This window comes from Ornithodoros turicata, chromosome 5 (assembly GCF_037126465.1).
Source record: "Ornithodoros turicata isolate Travis chromosome 5, ASM3712646v1, whole genome shotgun sequence".
NCBI lineage: Eukaryota > Metazoa > Arthropoda > Arachnida > Ixodida > Argasidae > Ornithodoros > Ornithodoros turicata.
In genome coordinates, this window is record NC_088205.1 from 4,768,338 (window position 1) to 4,789,587 (window position 21,250).

The window sequence follows — 21,250 nt, forward strand, 5'->3', positions numbered from 1 at the left end:
GACTCTTAATTGTTACGTCACCTCGACGAGTAAGCAGGCTCTCACTATCTAGGTGGTGTTCGCTCTTCCCCACGAACTCTGTCGCCACAAGCGTCCCCAAGTGGCCGTTTGCAACTCAGTCGCGCGACATAGACAGACAAAATGTAATAACAACTGACAAGACGCTATTAAAGGAGATGCACGTATTTATTTTTGTCAGACTTGACGTTATTTTGTTCTTTAACGCGTGAAACGCTGAAGCCCAAGGAATACTCGATACAAAGGCCTAATCTTGCGACATGCTGCCGCAAAAGCTTCTAACCTACGCACGTTATTCGTGAATAGCGTACGCTCGGAAGCCTTCCTTGTCGTTCTGTACCGTGCATGTGCAATGGCGGCAACGCTTTCTTATAGCGTACGCAAAGTCATAGCGTACGGTCCAGTAAAACTCTCTGTTAACATTCTGAAATTAACATTCTGGCAGTCGTCGACAAAGCCAGACAGCAGATGGGATCGAACCACGCACCTCTTGATTGTTGGGCATGCGTGCTAACAACTTTTCTTCGTGTTCTTACGTACCTCGGGGCTTTGTTGTGCTCGCCAGTCCGTGTGTTCCAGCCGCAGAACAGTCGCTTTTCATCATGTTCTCTACTAAGATTATGGCCGGTTATCCCCGCTCATTATTTGACTTCTGTTTCTTAATCTTTCAGCGCCGGTTGCCCCAAAGCGAGATGCTCTAATTACCGTCAATGCCACAACGCTTGTCATACATCTAAGCAGTTGGAATTCCGGGGGATGTCCCATCAAATCCTTCGCCATCCGGTATCGAATTCACGAAGAGTCCGACTGGGATGTGGTCTCGGAGCAAGTGCTCCCGGACCAGAAGGTGGTAGAAGTGACGAACTTGGCTTCCGGAAAGTGGTACATCCTCAACGTCGTAGCTCACAGCGAGGCCGGCTCAACGGAACAGGAATTCACATTCAGCACTTTAACGCGCAATGGAGGTTTGTGAGGTTGACTCTTATCGAAATTCTTGTTTTAAAGTCCCATTCCGTACTACAATAAATTTCTTGATAAATTTTCGTAATAATTTCGTTACGTATTTAATTTCGTATTATAAATCCACTGTGCTCAATGACTCAGTCCCCTCCCAGTCTCCCACTCCTTCCTGCTGTCCTCTCCCCAGGTCTGTACGTCGCTCATAGCCACGGTTGCTTCGCGGCATAAAAAAATATGACTCAGTACGCTAAATATAACCGTGAGTGAAACATTACGCGTTTCCACGGAGTTTTGAGAGAACCCGCAATACCTAATAGTTTCGGATTCTCGAAGAGTAGATGACGTCACTAGGAGCTGCGGCGTCGGTCTCCTTGCACCAGCGCGCGTCTCCGCCCTCCACTTCACTTTGGAAGACTGCCAACAGCTGTGCTGAGGAGACAGAAACCAACCTTCGAGGAGTAGTGTTGCCAGACGCGTGACAGATTGTGTGCACTGTGACGTCATAGTTCTCAAAACTACAGAAGCTAATTTTATTATGCTGCTGCGTCACATGAAGAAACAATATGTCCGGAGGACGCAGTGAGATATGTGGGTAGAAATGAGACAAATTGAGTAAGATACTGAAGAGACGACATCTAGTTCCTATTGACACTTTAAGTGACGTTCCATACATGCGGATTTTCTTTCAGTCCGGTGTCAGCAGGCACCAGGTCGATATAACAAGGCAATGTACTCATGTTGTATTTCTGATGCCCTGATCCTATACACATTGGCTGTACCGGGGATTTGGGGAAGTGGACATTCTTCCCATTTACCCCCCACTGTAATGAGATTACCAGAGCTCGTGACGAATGGCGATAGAATTGGGACAGAAGAGGTGTTGGAACCTCGAACGGGATGACGATGACAATCCCGACGACGTACTCTCTACACATAGCTGGGGCGTTGCACCCTTTAAGTGTACTGGCCGGAGTAGGAAGCTAGTCACGTGTGCAGAGTTCAAGGAGTCCCTGTACGTCCACGGGCCTTACTTGCATGGCTTGCTGTTTCAGCTGCCATCCCGCCGTTGAACAGCCTGGAAGGCCGGAAGCCCGCGTTCTACAGGAGTGTCAGCATTATGGTGCCCATCATGTGTATCGTAGCAGTTTTCATCGCCGTCATAGTGGTCGGATGCGTCGTAGTATCAAGAAGACGACGACAGATGAATGACGGCAACATGCAAGGTACGCCCAAGCTAGGCTTCTCTTGGAATATTCTCACGCTAGGCGTTCCTTTATCTTCGCCTCCGTACCGTCGTAATGTCACTACAAAGTCGTTGAAGGCGACAGAAGTGCTAGCAATCATATCCCCACACTATCTGCGTTACTTTGTAGCTTGAGACCTAGACACCATGTGCGGAACGTGTTTTATTAGGATTGCACTCAGCCGATGGCATGAGCCGAGCTCGCGCTGTCATGAGTTCGCGCGCTGGATTGTGCTGCTGGCTACTTTATATGATATATTTGTCATATTACTTTGTACGATGAAGCATCGAAATTACGGGCATGAAGACGGTGCACTTGCTCTTGTTACGCAGTAGTAATTGAGGCAATGAACTATAAAAAGGACGAATACAATAGTGTAGGGCTTCGTAACACTCATTTGCATATGTCGATTAAGGAATGGCATTAGGTGAAGTGGCATCAGCAGTGGCATTCGAACCCACACCTTCCAGTTTCTGGTCAGTCATGCTACCAGCTACACCATTCTATCTGCCGCCTCAGGGACACGCACCGGACACCAATACTTTCTCTCTCACATTGCCTTATATTACTGCAGCCAGCCTTTTGACTACTGAGACTGGAATGAGCTACGTTATTGTCCTATGTGATGAAGAGCAAAGCAGCGCGTTCAGGAAGTGATGCGGGATGTTTTCTCTTAGATCAGAACCCCGAGGACAAGAACTTGGAGGCGATGAGCCTTTCCATTTTGAAACACACGGGCAGCACCGGCGGCGGTATTCTTCCGGAATGCAGCCCAAACAAGGAACAGAGCCTATATTTCCCGTCGCCCTATGGGATGGGCCGCGTCTTGGCCAAGCACAGCTCCTCCGAATCCGAGAGCACACACAGTCTCAAGAGGTTGTCTGCGCCACGGAGGGAGCACATCTACGAAGTGCCCTATCCACGATGGGTAAGCTAAATGTTCCAATCACTACATGTGAATACGGTCTCGAGGACAACGTGTAATGTTGCGTGTAGGGTTGTTACAGGTTTTTTTTTCTTTTCTTTTTACAAAGAAGTTGCGAAGCATTTGCCTTTCGAAAGAATTACTTTCACTATCATGGATGATGTACTTGTACGTGGTTGCGTTTGGAGTGCGTATGACTATGACTATTGTGCACAGTACTTCTGAGCACTGAGTTGTTACTAAACTGAAGTCCTTCTACAACATCTTTCGCCCAAAATTTTCTGAATGGGTGCGCGAAGATATACGCAGTACGCATCGAAGACGAGAAAGTCACGTAATCTGGTGGAGACAGCTTGAAATAGAAGCCTCCTGTCTAGAGCGGTCGCTATTTCGAACACAGCGTGTCTCTCAACTGCATGGGGCAGTATGTCAGTAGCCAATGCATGACGCGTGCATTTTTTGTCAAAGCTGTGCTACCCGAGCGCACGCTTTAGTACGATGCAGCATAACTATGAACGCTTACAAGATTGGCCTCGCTCTATCCCCCCCGCTGCGAGCCTTGTTTCCCCCACGGCGATCTGTCGCACATCGTTATGGACTGCCCTGAGCACCAGGTCGTACGGGAAGTAATGATGGCGCAGTTGGAAGCTCTTCAATAACCTGTGTCACATCGGAAGACACCCTGTACCCGCAAGGTCCTACACACATTCTTCGGAAAGCACGCGATGCGTCGCCGGCCTTCGTTTCGTCCGTAGGACTGTCTTAACTTCTCTCTGTTTCTTCTTTCTCGGTTTTCTTTTTTTATTTTCAAGGGTGAAACTTGCCGCCTTGGCTGACCAGGCAGACTTCACTCTATTTGCACTCTTTTTCTTTTTTTTAATTGAACCTCATCCCCTCCTTCATTATTACAGGAAAGGTCATCGCACTGTAGGAGGACTGGTTACGCTACGACAGTACGTCTCTGCGCATGAGAGAAAGAAACCGGTGGGGGGGGGGGGGTAGTGAGAGAATCGGCTCGCCGTTGTTGGCCACACTGAACTGGGCACCGTGACGACTATAGCAAAAAACGAAGAAAAAAACGCATGGAGGTTGAAGGGTGGAGATGCGTAGAGGGTGCGTGAGTCCGTCGGGGAGTGCAAAGGGCTAGAGGGGTCGTTGGGAAAGATCCGCCTCCTGCAGAAAGAGAACAAGGTTTCTTTCTTTAGCGGAACGTTCGGCAGAAGAACCACCGGGGTAGAGGATGTCCGCTAGCGTGTCAGAGCTGGAGGGAGGGAGGTGGACTTCGCGAGCAGGATGGTATGCTCGGCATTCTCGCAGGATGTGCTCGATTGTTTCAAGTTGTTGACAGTGGTCACAGCCGGCGCCACCCCTAGGGCCGATCTTGAATAGTTAAGAATTGATGAACGCAGATCAAGTGCGTAGCCCATGGAGCATGATCTGTATGCCTCGAGGGAGGTTTTTCATGGGAAGAAGGATGCGATGGTGGTGCATGATGTCCCGTATCCCATGGTGGCGAAGTTCAACGACCTACTGAACGGCCATTTGCCTGTAGGCGTCGTCCGGAATTGGGAAATAAGGGCTGCAGCTCAGGTGTGCCGAGGACGCTAGCTGATCCGCCCTTTCTTTGCCGGCGATACCGACGTGGGACGGAAGCCATTGGGAGGCGATATCTCCTCCGGTTTGTTTATGATGAGCGCACGAGCTTCTGATGCTGAGCGCTAAGATGTTGTCACACATGGGGGTTCATCATGTCCCATAGGGCGCTTCTCGAGTCTGTAAGTAGGACTGCCCTGGCGAACCCTCGCACCTGGACCGCAGCAGCTGCGTTTAGGAGAGCCAGGAGTTCAGCAGTCGTAGAGGATATCGGGTAACGCGATTTTCTCCTTTGCCAGGCCACGTTCACTGATAGGATGTAGAACGCGCAAGTAGTACTTCTGGTGCGGTCGTCAATAGAGCCGTCTCTGAATAACTAGAGTATGTGAGTGGTAGACATCACTTATCAGTTTCTCAGCCGCCACGTTAGCCGTCCAGGGGGCTACACTCTCACTTCTTATGAATGCTTGGAACGTAGAGCGTTGTAGCAGGTACAAACTCCCGCCATGGTTCATGGTTGGTGGTGGTGGTGGTGGTGAAAGAGCTCGTCGTTGTCGGCCTCACATAGGTCGGCAACATCACGACTAACGCCCTGGGAGAAATGTGCGTCTTGGGCAGACTTCTAGGGGAACTCTGCCACCATATGCCTGACAGTTGTCCGAGGAAAACCCAGGACAACCACCAGACAGCACAGCTTGCCACGGGATTCGAACCCGTAAGCAACGTGAACCTCACGTGCAGTTGTTGTGGTGCCTTATTTGAGAGCGATCCATTGAGACTGTTCTACGTGCACGGGGCGAAAGGGCAAAGCTTTGTCGGTGGTTTGTATTTGTCGGTGGTGGTGATGGCCGCTTGCCGTCGACTTTGTCGCCTCTTTCAGGCACGCGCAGGCGTTCGTTCGCACGCGACGCACGTCGATTTTGTGACTGACAGTGGGTGGTTGTATTCTTACAGTAATTATAGAATAGCCTACTCAAACAGTACAAAATATGTTCCGTAAACACTTAAAACCGCAACACGCAAGATAGGATAGAGAATGGACACATCCTGCCACCTGGCAGTGAGCAGCGAATGTGCTTCGTGGAAATCGATATTGCATTTTGAGAACCTCTCGCGAAGTGGAGCTCGTCTTCCATAAAGGCGAAAGTCACGCGGAAACAGTTGCGTCTCCGTCCGTGAAATATAGCTTTGGAACGTCGGTTGTTAATTAAGGCCTTAAGAATGCGCCTTCATAACCCGGTGACGCACTTGTAGCGTTAGTATAATAGGGGAGGTTACGACAGACAGGTTTGCTCGAGCAAAATGAGACGCGTCACATTTAGAAAAAGAAGGCTAAATTAGAATAAAGGTACCATTTTTCCATTTTCAGAGTGAAGAAGAGGAGACATACTCTCATATAATGGATAACTCAGTCACATCAACATCAAACATATACCAGACGCCACGAAAGCAAGGTAATGATTCAGTTCAACTTATAGCGAATTCGGGTGGTCATTTCGTAGCAAAACGGCCGAGCGCTCGGAAATTGCTAGGTCGGCGACCGAGCTGGATCACGTGACCGTTGCCATCCGAACATGATTGCTAAGAATCTAGCAGTTTTAGGCACTTGGATCACGTTAGGGGCGTCGCGGTCGTAAGTCTTCGAGTTCTGTCGTCTGCTAAACCACGTGATTTCAACATGCGGACCAATGAGGCCACTCGCCACCGTTGCAGTGCGGATGTGACGACACCGGATACAGTTGAGCAATCTGCTGCTTGATCGTTTTGAGACCGGGCAAAAAAAGTGCTAGCTAGCAAATTCCGAGTGCTCGGAAAGCGCCACGCGAACATGCGAGACTTGCTTCATTTTGACCAAGCGAACATGACTGCTCGAGATCTGGCAAAAAAAGTTGCTCCGAAATGACCACCCGAATTCGCCATTAATAATATTTATTTTTAATTTTTAATAATAATAATTTGATAACGTAATAATAATAATGATAATTTTTATGGCGCCCATGAACAACCAGGATGGCCTCATTGATGGTGCGCCACACCAAATGCACACAAAACAAAAACAAAAAACATAATGTACCTACACTTCCCAATTGCCACAACAAAACTACGATTGTGTATATGGCCCTAACGGCCGATGACAAGGGCCCATGACCTACAAGAAATATCAATATTATGCTGCAAATGAACGTGGTTAAGTCAGCCATAACTGATTATTGATATGGTCAGACTACAAGACACTGTCTATTTTCCTCCTGATCCACTGCTTGAAGACACAAGTTAATTTCCGGAATAACTCCCACGACCACTTCACATGTATTGAAAGGCTATTGTTGTTCTTACGATTATCTTTCCACGCAGGCACTATGAACCAGACTCACAAAAAGCCCCTTGCACCAACGCCCCCAGACGGTAGACGTCTTTCGAGGGAAGGCAGGGGAAATCATAGGACAGGATACAAGTCATCTAGTCTAGCATCAGATGGGTAAGACATCCTTGCAATCTGAGTGGCTTTATACGTATGTGCGCATTGCTTGATGTGTATGTGTGTGTAGACTTCATGACGGAAAACAGAGACACAAAGAAAAGTACAAAACACCAAATGCATAGAGTTGGAACTTATCGCAGTTGACGACTTCAGTTAGGGGATTATAGACCGATTATAGGAAAAGGGTGAATGGGAAAAATCCTTGATGCTAACGTTGCCTTGAGTTTGAGGGAAAACACAGGACGAGAAGAACATTATTCTCGTCCTATGTTTTCGCTCGAACTCAAGGCAATCTTAACATCAAGTCAACACCAGCTAGCTTGCCTGCTCCTGTTATGTTTAGGGAGAAACCCGTTTGAGGAGCTGGAATCCAACAATGAACAAGCATTATCGCATTTTTCTAGGTCACCGATACAGAAAGAGTATATTGATGCGTCAACCAAACAGGACATCAGGAACAACCATTCGCCAGCCATAATGTCTGTTCTGCGACGTCATTTGACTTGCTATAATGTCAGTTGCAATCTACTAGATTTGCTCCCTATCCGATACAGTTTTTTTTTTTTTCTCGAATATATTACCAAGTTTCGAAATGGTTTGTTCATCGGTAACGGAAGATTGTTATGCTTCATATATCGCATCATTTTGCCCTATCTCGCACCTTTCCGGCCAGCTATTCATTTCACATACTTGGATAGCCGAATAGATGTTATTCCGATGTGGGCTCTGCTGTGCTATCCCTGCGGATTAATTTTGGCAAGTTAGGAATGGTTTATTTTATGTCAGTGATAGACGCGATGTAATAGGACGATAGACCACTTCTAAAGGATGTGAAACCAGTCTTTACCGGAACGACAACAAAAATTATTTTGCATTCGTAGACAACGAGTATTCTGTATCTCAAATACAATCTACAAACACGTTTTTCTCACTAAAGGCGGTCCCAACAAACAATGGTACCACAAACACCCGAAGTCATCCAAATGTGGAAGCGCCGTTGTGTCGCAACCACCCTTGAGTTGAATTGAGTTGAGTTGATAAGAAAAGAAAGAAAAAAAATGGAGAAATAGGCACTCATTACGAAGGCCGGCTACTCCAGATCACTTAGGAAAACACAAATGGCTATCTACAATAAACCCAATGAGCGACAAAGACAGTCAGTCACTAACACACACTGTCCTCACACACTGTCAGTCACACTGTGTCCAGCAACTTGGAGTCTGCGCAAAATCGCACAAACACTTGCATGGCGGGGATCTGATGGTAGGGTGTCCAAGGCCCCAGAACCTTAGCAACATCTAACCACCATTACCAACCACCCTTGTCCCACGCTAATGCTTGCGCCTCTTTGCATCAACGTAATGTTTCGCTTTGGAAGACAAGGAAGTGCAGGTCATTTGAAAGTACAAATTGGCTGCAGTGGCTAATGAGTGATGGCCTGCATGCAATGCACTATGCAATGGCTGTCGTGTTTCTTACGGCGAACCAGGCCGTGTGCCCCTTTCTTCCCCACCAGGCACTCCGCAGATGATAGTGACAGCGAAGGCGGTGACGCGTTCCAAAGGAATTGGACGACGAGGAACTGTATGGAGCATCAGGAGATGTCCGAAGCGGAATGCGACCGAGATCAGCATTGCAGAGGTAGGCTTCTTGTAGGTTTTTTCGGTGCTGCCTAGTTGCCTGTGTCATTGGGTGATCCTTCTACGCGTTCGTAGGCCCATTTTTGTACGTTTTCGCGTGCTGATATACCAGTAATCGTGCAGTAATATCACACATTATCTAGCACACGTAAACCTGCGACGCGGCAGAGTTCATTCCATCTGCGGCGCTGCTTTTGGCACTTTCCGTTGTGCTACCACAGTGCTCTGATACGCATAGACGACAAAGAATTTTTTTTATTTTTTTTTTAGATTGTAATTCGAGATACACGGGTGGCGTTGGGGGGGAGGGGGTGCGGCAGAGCGAAAGCGGAAGGCTTAATATAACAATAGGACAGCACGAGAGCAGATAAATAGGGCAGTGTACTTCAAGGACTGCTATCGTAGAGAGAGACAAATACCTAGGCGACCTTCCGCTAACACAAACAGAAAGAAATCCGGGAAGACGTTTCCGATAGAAGATACCAGCAAAGGGTGTCTTCCCAAGCAGCAAAATGTACTGAAAGTCGAGTGCAATAGGGGTGGACGGGTAGGTGAAAGGCCTTGAACAGACTCGAGAAACTAAAGAGCATTGATAAGACACATACCGTCCATCCCTATTGCACTCGACTTTCAGTACATTGTGCTGCTTGGGTTATTTCCACTTTGATAGCATTATCTTGTAATACCCGTACAATGCGGGCGTGAAAAATTACATTATCGTCTAGTATCGTCCGGATCTCGAATTCCATTTTTCACCAAATTACTGCCCGACATCCTTTTGTAATGCATTGACGATGGCATTACCACTGCCACTTTAGGCAGTCCACAACATAAACTATAATGTGTGATACTACTATAAAAAAAATTAAACGTAGATTACCTGTTGAAAGTAAATTTAATATTAGGCTAGTTTTCGTGCGGATGCGGTCTATCATGCTTTAGTAAAGTGCTCAATTAAAGTACTGGTCAAATCGCAAAGCGTCTGCTTCTGGCGTACCTTTTGGTTTTGTCAGTGAAAATCCCTAACTCAAATGTCTCTTCCGTGAAAAGATACTTGTGGACTCTAAAATTTAAGAAACCAGCTTGTGCTAAACAGCAGATAGTACATCCATAACAGATAGCGGTCTTATGTAAACTATAATTGTTACTGCAAGCTAACTGTTGGTGCGAGAGTGGGAGTTTCACATGCGCGAATGAGTTAATGGGAAACCCATTAGAGAGAAGACGCCATTAAGACAGGTTCCATTAAAATTGTCCGTGTGGTGCACCAATCACATCGAATCTAACGCACACAGCACTGAATACCATTGGTCGCACCCGGGTGGCACGTACGCAAATATGGAAGGTTGTGCCGGCGAAATAAAAGTGCCGATCTTGTGTGCGATCGTGTCCTGTTTGTTCCGTCCTGCGTTTCGTCTTTTTTTTACCGCTTTTACCGATAGAATGCCATCCCTTACGGACTCTGAGAGAGAGACTTGACTGACAGATTCTCTCCACAGTGAAACGCCTGGACGCCCTCGGAATTCATATTACTCCAGGATATAGCATAACCTGAAACATACTGAACCAAGGAGAGCTGCACGAAGCTAGGGAGACGTGTGTCTAGTGTCCACGTGCGATGTTTCAAGTCGTCTGGACTTTCTGCCCCTCAAGTGCCATGCAAGTACTGCTACGACCATTCTCTATCAAGACAGTGCCTCAAAGAAACTAAGTGGGTGCTCCTCATGAACTCTTCTCAGTGAGGGCATTAACTATTTAGCGAAATAATTTAGTGTTCACCAGTGCTGAAAGAACAACGAACTGAACAAGTTTGGAGGTATTCGAAGTGTTTTGTAAAGTAAGTATGGAGAGTTTGTAAGCATAATGTTGTGGAAACTGTGCGGCATTTTCATCAGAACCTTGACTGTGTGAATGGAGTGATATTTCCGAATTCCATCGTTTTCTACGAAAGATCATCGTGTTAAGACCTGACTGAGGAGTCGATTAGAAATTGTTCTCTCCTGGCAGTGGCGCTGTTCAAAGCTCTTTTCAGTGTTTTAAGGCGCAACCTTCTGTCCAGCAACGAACTGATGCGAATGGGTACACATTTGACACATAGCTCGGATTCAATGATATCCTATTGTTATAGAGGATATAACTAGAGCCCCTGGCTTTTCGCGAATCTTCGGCTCCGCGAAATGTAGCGAAATTGGTTATGTCTCGCGGAGCCTGCTGTTTCTCTCAGAATCATTTACGCGTAATATTCGATATATTGCGGAACCACGTGACGATTTAAATCGATGTATTTTCGCGGGTTAAACCCGATGAGTCACAACTGCAATACATGACGCCACTGATAATGTTGGTATTTTCACGACTGAGTGTAGCGCAACGAAAGAAAATTTAGAGACACCAACCACCGTAGTTCACTGATAAAAATAAATTAACTGTCTAGCTTATGACGAATAGCACTGTACAGATTAAGAATGAAACATCGTGAAATTGATATTTAATAGACGAGCTTTCGTGTAGAAACTACACTTCATCAGGTAACACAAACATCGTGAACACTGAATATATAACTTACCTCCGGCGAGGAGGTGCAAAGTCCCTATTGGAAGGAAAAAACAAAGGGAGAGAGACGAAAGAAATACAAAATATACATATGCGTATATGGAAAGAGCCAATGCGAGATTAAAGTAAAAACACCACATCGTCGTTAGGGACAAACGGTACTTGAGTCTCGCGTTGCTCTTTATATTTATGTATCTTCGCGGAAAAATGAATTTTCCACCGCAGAAAGCGAGGGGCTTTAGGTATAACCCTTATTAAGATAAAAGATAACAATGCACACGGGTGATTTGTTGTTTCTCCTTTGGCAGATTCTAACGTGGTTGTATAGCAAAACTATGCTATTCAGAATGATGTTGGTGTTTTGATATTAAAATGAGAACAAAACATCATATGGTTGTAATGCAAAGGTTGTTGATCCCATGATATAAATTTCGTATTGTCTCTAACATGTACGGAACACTTACTGTACGTCGTTCACTGCTGTGATTCAACATGAAACCAAAAACTAACATTTTGCTTAAGCGTTCCAAAATCGGCTGAAACATACATGAAGCAAATGAAAAGCTTGTAGATACTGCGTCAGTAACTTGTTCCCATTTACCCCATCTGTGTAATTTATCATCTGATGCTTCAAGCCTTCAAGGAAAGCGGTCATCCATATCTATCTACCGATGTATCCTTCAGGGTATCTGCCTCTCGTGTTCTTATCGATAGGAACCCTGCCAGGAATGGAAGGTTCAAGGGCTTCCTTGTAGCGATTATCTTCAAGGTGTGACAGCCTGAGGAAATTGCTAATAATTTCGAACCAAAAACGCATTTGATGCTATGTGAAGTGCATGGAACATAGAAAAGTACCGGTTTTCATGCGAGCGCTTTGTATTCGCGTGCCTGTAAAGAACTATGGCCCGTTTTCACGGCAGCAAAACGAATATGTTCCCTTAAAAGTGAATATCCTGACACAGTTAACTCTTCAAAATTTTAAAAATCATGGCCACAAACTCTATCTTTTGACTGGACAAACATGAACATAACTTTACTATAAATAGAGTTAACGGGGCGCAAATGTTAACATGGTAGCCATATATTTTTTTATCATTTTTTCGTGAAATACGATAAAGGTATTTAGGGTGAGTGTCACTCCCCGAGCATCGCTAAGAACATAGCGCTGACTGAGACATATGATTTCTTCATTTAAGCTTCGACAAAGCCCTGGGAAAGAGTTCCCTTCATTAGGGTGTTTCTAAAACAACAAGCACTTACTCAATACCATTATTTAGCAGCAGCACTACTTCACAAGCGCATGGACTACATACTAACATCACAGGTGGTCACATCACAGACGTAAGCTAATTATTATTTTGGTTAGTTAATGTTTTCCCCATCTAGTTCGGAACGTTCGAGGTTGCATTAATCCCTGATTTCTTCTTTCTCGGGGTGGGGGGGGGGGGGGGGGTAATGTCTGAAGCGGCTCGCCGTCATTAGCCACACAGATCCCTATATGACTGTAGAAAAAAAAAACGAATAGATGATCCTTTATTCTCTAAGTTCGCACAATACACCGCATCTGCAAAGCACAGTCCGTCTGTTTTTTGTTTCTTTCTTGTTGTAGAGGGTATTACAACGGCAAAGCTTGTGTTCTAAAAAAAAAAAAAATCTCTGTTCCTGACGTGGCTCAAGTACTTCAATATGAAATTGAACCGCCATTACATACAGTTCTATTGCAGTTAACTTGAATTTCAGCTGTCTCAATCCCCATTTCCGCACGACACATGAGAGAGCTTTCTGGTCTACACTGCAGGCCAATGTGCAACGCTCGCGCTGTTGTTTGTAATCAAAATGGTCACACTTTGTCCGTCCATCTCACCGTGTTGTTTCGAATGAATGCCTCGAGTGACGATTGTTTCTGCCTGATCACAAAGTTTGTAGTCACCGCTACTCAACAATATTATAAGCTATCGTATCGTCTGTATATAGCGACAATTAAAGAGTTGATAATTCCTGTTGTCTGCAAAATGCTTCGTCTGTGACATCGCAGAGATTATAAGGTTAAGCCGGTGGCCTTTAATGGCGACTTGCTACGTTTTGCGTGAAATAGTTGCGTGGGAGGCTGCCCATTCTTACCCGGCCAAGGATGTGAGCAAACCGGTGGCATGGTACAACCTGAAGCAAAGTTAACTAACTGAAACGCGACTTCGGCTTACGAGAGACACGAGCCTCGCGTGACGTAGAAACTGCTCGGTGCCTTTTTTGCCGTTGGACGTCGCTGGGCACGTGCCGGAACCCGTGTTACGTCACGACGTCTTCTCGTTCTCCGACGCGTCTTTGGAGAGTGTTTTTTTAAACGTGCGCGGAACAGCGGCTTGCGCATGCTCTGTAGGTCACCTGCGTACAGATGCAGGTGACCTACGAAAAAAAAAACTTTCTTTCGGGAAAAAATGGAAACAGACGTGGTTACTGCTGAGTCGAAGCATTCCCAGCCAAGCCACAGCATACAATGGGCCAGACACTTTAGTAGTGTTCACCCTCTAGGGATAAATGAAGAGCAGAGCATCCCATGAGACTGCTGTCTACTCAGCGATAGCTAATTGGAACAACCCGTCAGAGCTCTAGACGGAGCTTCAAGGACCAAGCTCCAACCAAGACCAAGCACCAACCAGACGGAGCTCTAAGTTGGTGCCTGTCGGCGGATTAGAGGCACCTAAGGCACTGTTGACGGGTTGGAACGCATCGAAGGCACGAAAATTTACATTTTTCAATTTTGTCGCATGGAAATTTTGGGTATTTTTCCGGAAACGGGGAAAAAAAACGAAAAAGAAAAGTTTTTTTTTCAAAAAAAAAAAATCCGTTTTTTTTTTTTCGGGGCTTCGCATCTCTACACTTGCGTTCATCGTTCTTTCGCAGGAGCTCATTTTATTTGTTGCAAAATACGCCGCAGCGAAAAACAACAAAAAAAAATGGGGTGACTTTCATGCTCATTCAAGCCCCGCACAGCACTATCCGAGCGACGTTAAATGCGTGGTGTGCCGCGTGTCGAGATTTCGGCGCACGTTTTCAGAACCCTCAGGTGGGCAAAACTATTCCAGACACCCGACCGCTGTGGCGTCTCTCATGATCACGGTTGTCTCGCGACGAATTATTATTAGCACAGAACTATCCATGGTGGAATGTGTCCACGTTGAAAACATAACGAGATGGAGCGTTACCTACCTTCTCGAGGCAGTCCAATCACAAGTCGTCACCATGCCGTGTCACCACAAGCGTATGTGTTCATGTTCATCACTCGGTGAGAGAAAACGAATAACATGGCAGCACATCGACCACGACACAATCCCATTCGCACACTAGCAAGAGCCTGTTGGGTCTAGACGCTGTTTCGCATGGCTGCCAAATCACTTGTATCTCACGTTTCCCCGACACCCGAGAAAAAAAAAAGAGAAGAAGTATGAAGAACCTGTTTCCGCGCATTCTGTCTGGACACCGCTTCTTGCTGACACTGTCACGTTGACGATATGTGTCCGCGATGTCTGATAAGGGATTGATCGGCGGCAGCCGCTCTTATCTCCCTTCACCCTGGTTATGACGCATCACGTGCCTTTGCCACACGTGTCCTGGCTGATAAGTACGTACGCTCAATCGTTACACATGCTTCGAGCAGCCGGTGAGACAGGGTCGCAGACGACAAATGGCAGCAGTTATATTTTTTGTCAGAGGTGTGCGTCTTCTTCAGGCTGTTTTGCGGATACTGTTGCAGTGAAGCAGAAGGGAGTTTCCGGTGACTTATGCCTTCCCAGTTGGAAACGTGTCGTGGTGTGCATTTTATGACGTGTTTTGTGAAAGAGTGCGCGCATTAGGGGGAGTGTTGTTCTGATGAAACTGAAAGAACGCTGTCGTTCCACTAGACGCCATATGGGTGAGTACATAAGTTTGCTTTTGATTAGAGTTGTTTCTCGACGTGCAGCGTGGGCCGAACGCTTCGCTATTGCTGTTGCCACGTGCTCCACAAAACAGCGCTTGATTGGTAGCACAACGTGCTACAAGTACAGGTTGGGACAAACGTTTACGGAACACGCGAGCGACGTACTTTTTCTTCGGTGCGACACCCTAGCGGCTGCCGGAAGTGGGTGAGTTCACTGTTTCGGAGGGGTGGGTTATTAGCGACACACAGTGATAGTTCCGGTGGCGCTTGGGTGTGCCTGGGAAGTGGAAGCTACCGCTGTGTGTCGCTAACCGCGCACCCTTCCATCCCTCCGAAACAGTTAACTCACTCGCTTCCGGCGGCCGCTAGGGTGTCGAGCCATAGAAAAAATTCGCCGCTCGCGTGTTCCGTAAACTTTTGTCCCAACCTGTACTACTTAAAGTACAAGTTCATTCGCTAAGTTGTAAATTGCCATAAATATACCAAAAATAGTATTTCATTCGTCAAAACGAGGAGAACTTGTAATGAAGGTGCTATGTAATATTCGCCGTAACGCAGCAGTGGCGCTGCGGTTGAAGTTCCCAACGCCCCGCTCACTTCTTCGTCTGCTACTTTTGTTGGTTGCCCTCTCCACCCTTGCCCACGCATTCGGTTCTTGTTTCACGCCGCCAAATCTAGCTGGTTTTGTCCGACAACTGGGAGTAGATGCTGAAATATTGAGCCGCAGCAAAGCTTTTTTGACGCTCGCGTGGCGGCGGTGACGTCGATTTTGTCGCTTCTCGCGTGTTATCTGCCGCGTGTCGCTTGTTAGGGGACTCGGGCTTTGGTCTTCCTGGTTTGAGGCAACGCTAGCGTAGCTGTACTCTTCTGTAGTAATGAGTAGCACTGATACACACTGACCGTTCCCAAGTTTAGACAATAAGTCTTCCGAATTGTCATTCGGAGGAACCAATTGTCTCAAGATGGGACGGGGACAGCGACTACATGTTGGTTTACATTGAACCAGGAATTGGTTTCTCCCTGTAACGAAACAGTTTTACATTTTCCGTCCAGATTTTTGTTGCATGATAGCCGATACACCCTACGCCTGACGCAGAATACTGCCTGTTTGCATTGGCAGAGGTAAATCAAAGCTTTGCGCCGGGATAGTGCAAAAAAAAGTTCAATTGATAGAGCCTGATCAGCTGTGGAATGTTCCATTGGGTGGGAGAGGCAAAACTTGTTGATCCACGAATTTAAGCGGAACGGGGAAGAAGGGAGAACAGGTTTGGCGCGCGTAAAAGTGTGGTTGGAGACTTTCTATGGTTTCTGTTGTATCTTGCACAAAAATTAGTACTGCGCTGACAAACGAGTAATACTTCGAGCACGAGCGTCAAAAGTTTCGCAAAGTTTTCGCTCCCTTTGGAATTCAACAGATGAAAGGCAAAGCGGCGTTCACCTGGTACATATTCTTTGTTCCGGGACACATCTTGTGGTGACCCCAAGAGCTCAACCGTTGAACGGTCAACGTGGCGGGATACCGGTTTGGCAGACAACTAATTTGAACGTGTTTTTTGTCATTTTTAAATTTGACCTCAGAATTGGTACAAAGAAGAAGAAATACTGTTAGAATTTCAATACAGTATAGTGTCAGTAACGGGACTTTAGTATAAGCAGCACCAGGGCCGTTTATGTTTAGCACATACGAGAATAGGAAACTTCCTCTATTATTCCCTTCCACCGGCTCCTCAATTACTCTCTCGATCCTACTGAATGCTCCCCGAAGTGATTTAGACGGCTCTAGAATCACTTAAACCATCACCGTTATAATCTCGGCAACATTGTCTGTTCGCGCTTTTCAGCGGGTCAGTGTGAGATTGTGGCGTATACCTACCTACCAAACCTTACCATGATACCTTTTACCCTCACCCGTTGTAGATCTCTAGTTGACCACTTTTCGCTCGCCTGTTGAAACCATATTAACACAATATTACAAACATAACCATTATTTATTTCAATAAGCTCACGACGTTAAAGCATGTAGCACTTTTCTTTGAAAACATTGCCATGCTGGCACGTCCGTCACAGACACCGACTTTGTGTTCCGTCAAACTCCCATTACAATGCACGGAGGATCGTCGATGCCACAAGTTCCTTCTGTAGGGAGGCGCTGTGTTCATCACACGTAGAAAATAGTTCTTGGTTGAGGAACATTAACCGTTCACACTAAGGCAAAAGTCTTTTGAGAGTCGATTGGAGGCTATGTGATGGAGGTGTACTCTCCGGCACAACGCAGGCTTGTCGTCTGGTAGGAGCTCGGGTATTTTTTCCCTGCGAGTGTGACAAAGAAATCAGTTTCGCACTGGAAATGCATCAACACCTAAGAATATACCTTAGTAAGACTCTGTACTGAATGATCTAGTACCTCCTAGTACAACTGGTACAGGAGAAGTACTGGTCCTCGAGGAAAGTTAAACGCGGTTCCGTTGAGTTTTTGCGTTGTTCTTCTAGTCTCTCTTCTATTTACTTGTCCATATTTTTCTTTATTGAATCAATCAGTCAGTCAGTCAACGCGGAACAAAGGATTAAAACGCAAGCAAGCTGGTGTCTAGTGGTGGAGTCTAGTCCTCTCTACTTGTGCCCTACCACTGCCTCAAGGAAATGATATCATCAACAGTTAACGCGGCTTGAAGTAATAAAGTTTGTATACATGCAGAATTGCTAGCGGTCACATTGCACACTTGGGAAAATTCATTTGATTGACATAATATTCATCCAAATACTCACCAGTGGTGTACGCGTGCTACGCTTCGTTCGCGCGGAGACCCCTCTACCACGTTTGGCTTCCACATAGCGTAGATTGAGACTCGTATTATACATCGGTCACCCATTCACCTAACCTCAGATTCATCGTGTCCACTCCACCTATCACCTCACTCGCTCGAGGCCTCAGCCCACTATTGCGAAGCCAATGTAGGCAAGCAAATACCTCTCCACCATGTCTAATTTACCGTCACCCCCACCATGTTTAGTAGGCTGTTCGTTTTCCGTACACTCTGGGTAGTGTAGCTGCTGATGATTAAAATGCAGCAATGGACGACGACAAAGGGTTAAGACGAAGTGGACAGGGCATCTGTCACATAACGATACCTGTCACGAAGTAGACTGGTATCCTGTTTGCTTCGTCCGACTCCGGCCGTCAGTGCCTCTGTCCTATACAGTCCGTTGTTGCGTAGCTGTACTATTTTCTAATTTAGAAACTCTAGCCCAGTGCCGTTTCATGGAAGGCGTAAGTGGTTTCCAGGACTGTCATTAGTCTGTTGATTTTACTTTTCAACCACTAACTGTGATAATGAGGGCAGAAGAGCGTTTGAAAGCTTGCGTATGCCATGAATTTATGGAAACCATGTTATTGGATGTAGCTGTAAATCTACTCCCAAATAGTATATGCAGCTGAGCTTCTGCGGCAAAATCGCACGGTATCTCAATAATACATCAACGACCTCTACGTTAGTTGAATGAAACATCTGCATCGGCTTCGTTCCCCAGCAGTGAGAATGATGGGACAGAAAACGTACATGATCGCGTGGTGCCGTTGTGCATCCTATAATCCAAGGTCGTTCTGTCTAAAGGCACAATAAGTGGCTGTGGCTCAACGGGTGTACTCGCCTCTTCGAGAAGCTCGTCAGTGTCGTTCTCGCTGCAGGAGCTCCTGCACGACAAAGATGAAAGTGTTCATTGCCACGCCTTTCTCTGAACAAAACAACCTGAGGTTTCAGTTAGTCTACCCCAGCTTCATTTTGCTCTACATTTGAAACTTAGAACAAGTTGCAGTTCTGCAAGTCTAGGCAAAACTCTCGCATGGCCTGTCTAGACGTTAACAAGGACAAACGCGTTCGCGACAAAAATCCTGAGAGGAACAAAGCTCCGTTCGCGAGAAAAGAATTCAGTTGTCTCTCATTAGTTAACGTTAGCAATGCGGTTAATCAAATCGTCCCATCAGCCAAGTTGCTGACGTCGACCAGTCTAGAACCCCCGACACTTTGCGATGAGTAGCACGCTTAGCACAGTGGACAGCAAAGGCACGTGAGGATTTACACGTCTACGTTCCGGTCACCGGAAGACAGGGAGAGCAAAAAAGGACGTGCTTGCAGAAAGATTCCATTCAGAATGTTCATTCCAGCACGTTTCTTGTGCGCACTGGCCAACTGTTTGTCAGGTTTCACATTACTGAGTCACGTTACTGTCGGAGTCGCATTACTGCCTCATGTGCGCATCAATGCTATGTGAATCTGATAATGAATGGAAGCAGTCCGTACGAACCAACCTATAATGTCAACCAAGTCACTACAAAGCGAAGCAGAGACACGCACAGGGCACACATAATGAATGATGTTTTACCTGTCACCATCTTCCCTCCACGCTGTCGTCATCGTGTCCTTTTGCTTCGATATGTGATAAGGGGACGTTCTGTACATCGCTTCCTGACCTATTATGTAGAACAGCAAGCTACATAGACCACGCAAGAACACACGACAATGGTAGCACAGCTTTTCCGAAACCTGTGTCTTCTTCAGGAGACATGACACGCCACTTACCTGCTCGTTCGTACACCTGCATGCACGTCATTGATGCCTCGGGACTTGGATCCCACATTTCTAGCTGAAACAAGGCCGCATACGAATAATGAGTGAGTTTAATAACCGTGTCACACAGGCTGTCTTCATTGACCTTTGAATCCAACGATCATTGAAAATGCGCGTAGCGCCACCACGCGTCACGTCTTGTAACGCGTCAACTTCTCAACGAGCATTGGATACAATGAATCCTGATAGGTTGACGCATTGCCCGCCAGGTGGTGCTACCTCCGTTTTCAATGGTCATTGACCTCAATGGCCGTTGAAGGCTGCCTGTGTGCCAGTGGTATTACATTTGATCACCAAACGCATTGTATTGCACCAAATGCATTTTGTCGAATGGTTCTTCAGCAGCGTAATAAGTTTGCGGTACTGAAATGTACACAGAATTGGGTGTCGTTGTACAGAATTGGTTCATATGATTTGATATGTAACATATCTCAACATTCAGGTGGACCGCGTCCGCCTGTTGGGCCAGTGAGATAACTGTATGCAGGTGAACGGTGAAATGTATATTTCCCCCCATTACATGCATTAGCTTATCACTGCATCAGAACTGTTAGTCGAGGAAGAGTACACTAATAGCAACAACAACGCGCTCCTGCAGTGTTTGAAGTAAGCTAATCTTGTTGATACCCTTCATTATTATTGTTCGTGTCGTGAAATAGCTCATGCTGTTCTTTGTGAATTTCAATTCGCCTCATTGCCTTTTTAGAGGTGTCGAAATTTTCATTTTTTTTGCCGGTAGTCTGTCTTCTTCCATCTGGAATTCAGCGACGATTGCTGTGGTCTGTTTCCCTTTTCAATTTTGTATCGTAATCTGACAAGAGATATTGATCTTTTCTTTTTCTACTCCACGGTACCACTTGGGAGGAGAATTATGTTTCAATACCAGGCCGTATCTACCCGGAGGTTAGATACGAACACGGTGTACACCGTGGATACGAAGCAGACAGCTATTTAATGAATGACCGATGTAAAAGAGGGGGGGTGGGATATGTTTAATCTTGAAAGAACAAAGGTAAGAAAAGAAAAAAAGGAAACGTCAGCAAGGCTATTGCCAGCTTGCTATTCCGAAAAAGAGAAATAAACAAAAAGAAAGAAGGAAAAGGAAAAAAAATGAAAGAAAAACAGGCACGCAGTACAGTGCAGTACAGGCACGTAAAAGAGGCTGCTTAAGTACTCTATGGGTACACATGCGTGTTTTTTCAAAATGTACCGCCCTCTACAACTCGTTGAAGAGAATAAGCAATGAAACATGGGAATGTACGCAGAATGAAAGTGATGGTAGAAAGACCTCGTG

General features: G+C 46.1%; 3 protein-coding genes and 1 long non-coding RNA gene across 6 annotated transcripts in view; 2 read left to right on the forward strand and 2 right to left on the reverse strand.

The window, feature by feature from the left end:
- LOC135393814 (cell adhesion molecule Dscam1-like) overlaps positions 1-11,804 on the forward strand; it is a 221,588-nt gene extending 209,784 nt beyond the window's left edge. The window contains exons 21-27 of the mRNA XM_064624093.1: positions 690-983; positions 2,031-2,201; positions 2,900-3,150; positions 6,110-6,194; positions 7,096-7,219; positions 8,739-8,863; positions 10,362-11,804. Of these exons, the coding sequence (XP_064480163.1) occupies positions 690-983; positions 2,031-2,201; positions 2,900-3,150; positions 6,110-6,194; positions 7,096-7,219; positions 8,739-8,863; positions 10,362-10,417 (1,106 nt within the window). The 3' untranslated portion in view covers positions 10,418-11,804. The remainder of the gene's footprint in view (positions 1-689; positions 984-2,030; positions 2,202-2,899; positions 3,151-6,109; positions 6,195-7,095; positions 7,220-8,738; positions 8,864-10,361) is intronic.
- The window catches only part of LOC135393815 (uncharacterized), a 327,498-nt gene extending 312,712 nt beyond the window's left edge, over positions 1-14,786 (reverse strand). The window contains exon 1 of the long non-coding RNA XR_010422724.1: positions 14,623-14,786. This is a non-coding gene — a long non-coding RNA (uncharacterized LOC135393815). The remainder of the gene's footprint in view (positions 1-14,622) is intronic.
- Positions 14,787-15,096: 310 nt separating this feature from the next.
- The window catches only part of LOC135393817 (nucleobindin-2-like), a 420,933-nt gene continuing 414,779 nt past the window's right edge, over positions 15,097-21,250 (forward strand). The window contains exon 1 of one of the 2 annotated variants that reach the window (XM_064624097.1): positions 15,097-15,325. The gene's annotated coding sequence lies outside the window, so the exon portion shown is untranslated. The remainder of the gene's footprint in view (positions 15,326-21,250) is intronic. The other variant, XM_064624096.1, reaches the window with a different exon arrangement.
- Positions 17,307-21,250, reverse strand: part of LOC135393816 (cell adhesion molecule Dscam1-like) — a 308,169-nt gene continuing 304,225 nt past the window's right edge. The window contains exons 24-27 of one of the 2 annotated variants that reach the window (XM_064624094.1): positions 19,909-19,972; positions 19,712-19,799; positions 18,889-19,022; positions 17,307-17,641 (exon numbers count right to left, since the gene is read on the reverse strand). In XM_064624094.1, the coding sequence (XP_064480164.1) occupies positions 17,571-17,641; positions 18,889-19,022; positions 19,712-19,799; positions 19,909-19,972 (357 nt within the window). In that variant the 3' untranslated portion in view covers positions 17,307-17,570. Of the gene's footprint in view, positions 17,642-18,887; positions 19,023-19,711; positions 19,800-19,908; positions 19,973-21,250 lie in introns of those variants that run through there. The other variant, XM_064624095.1, reaches the window with a different exon arrangement.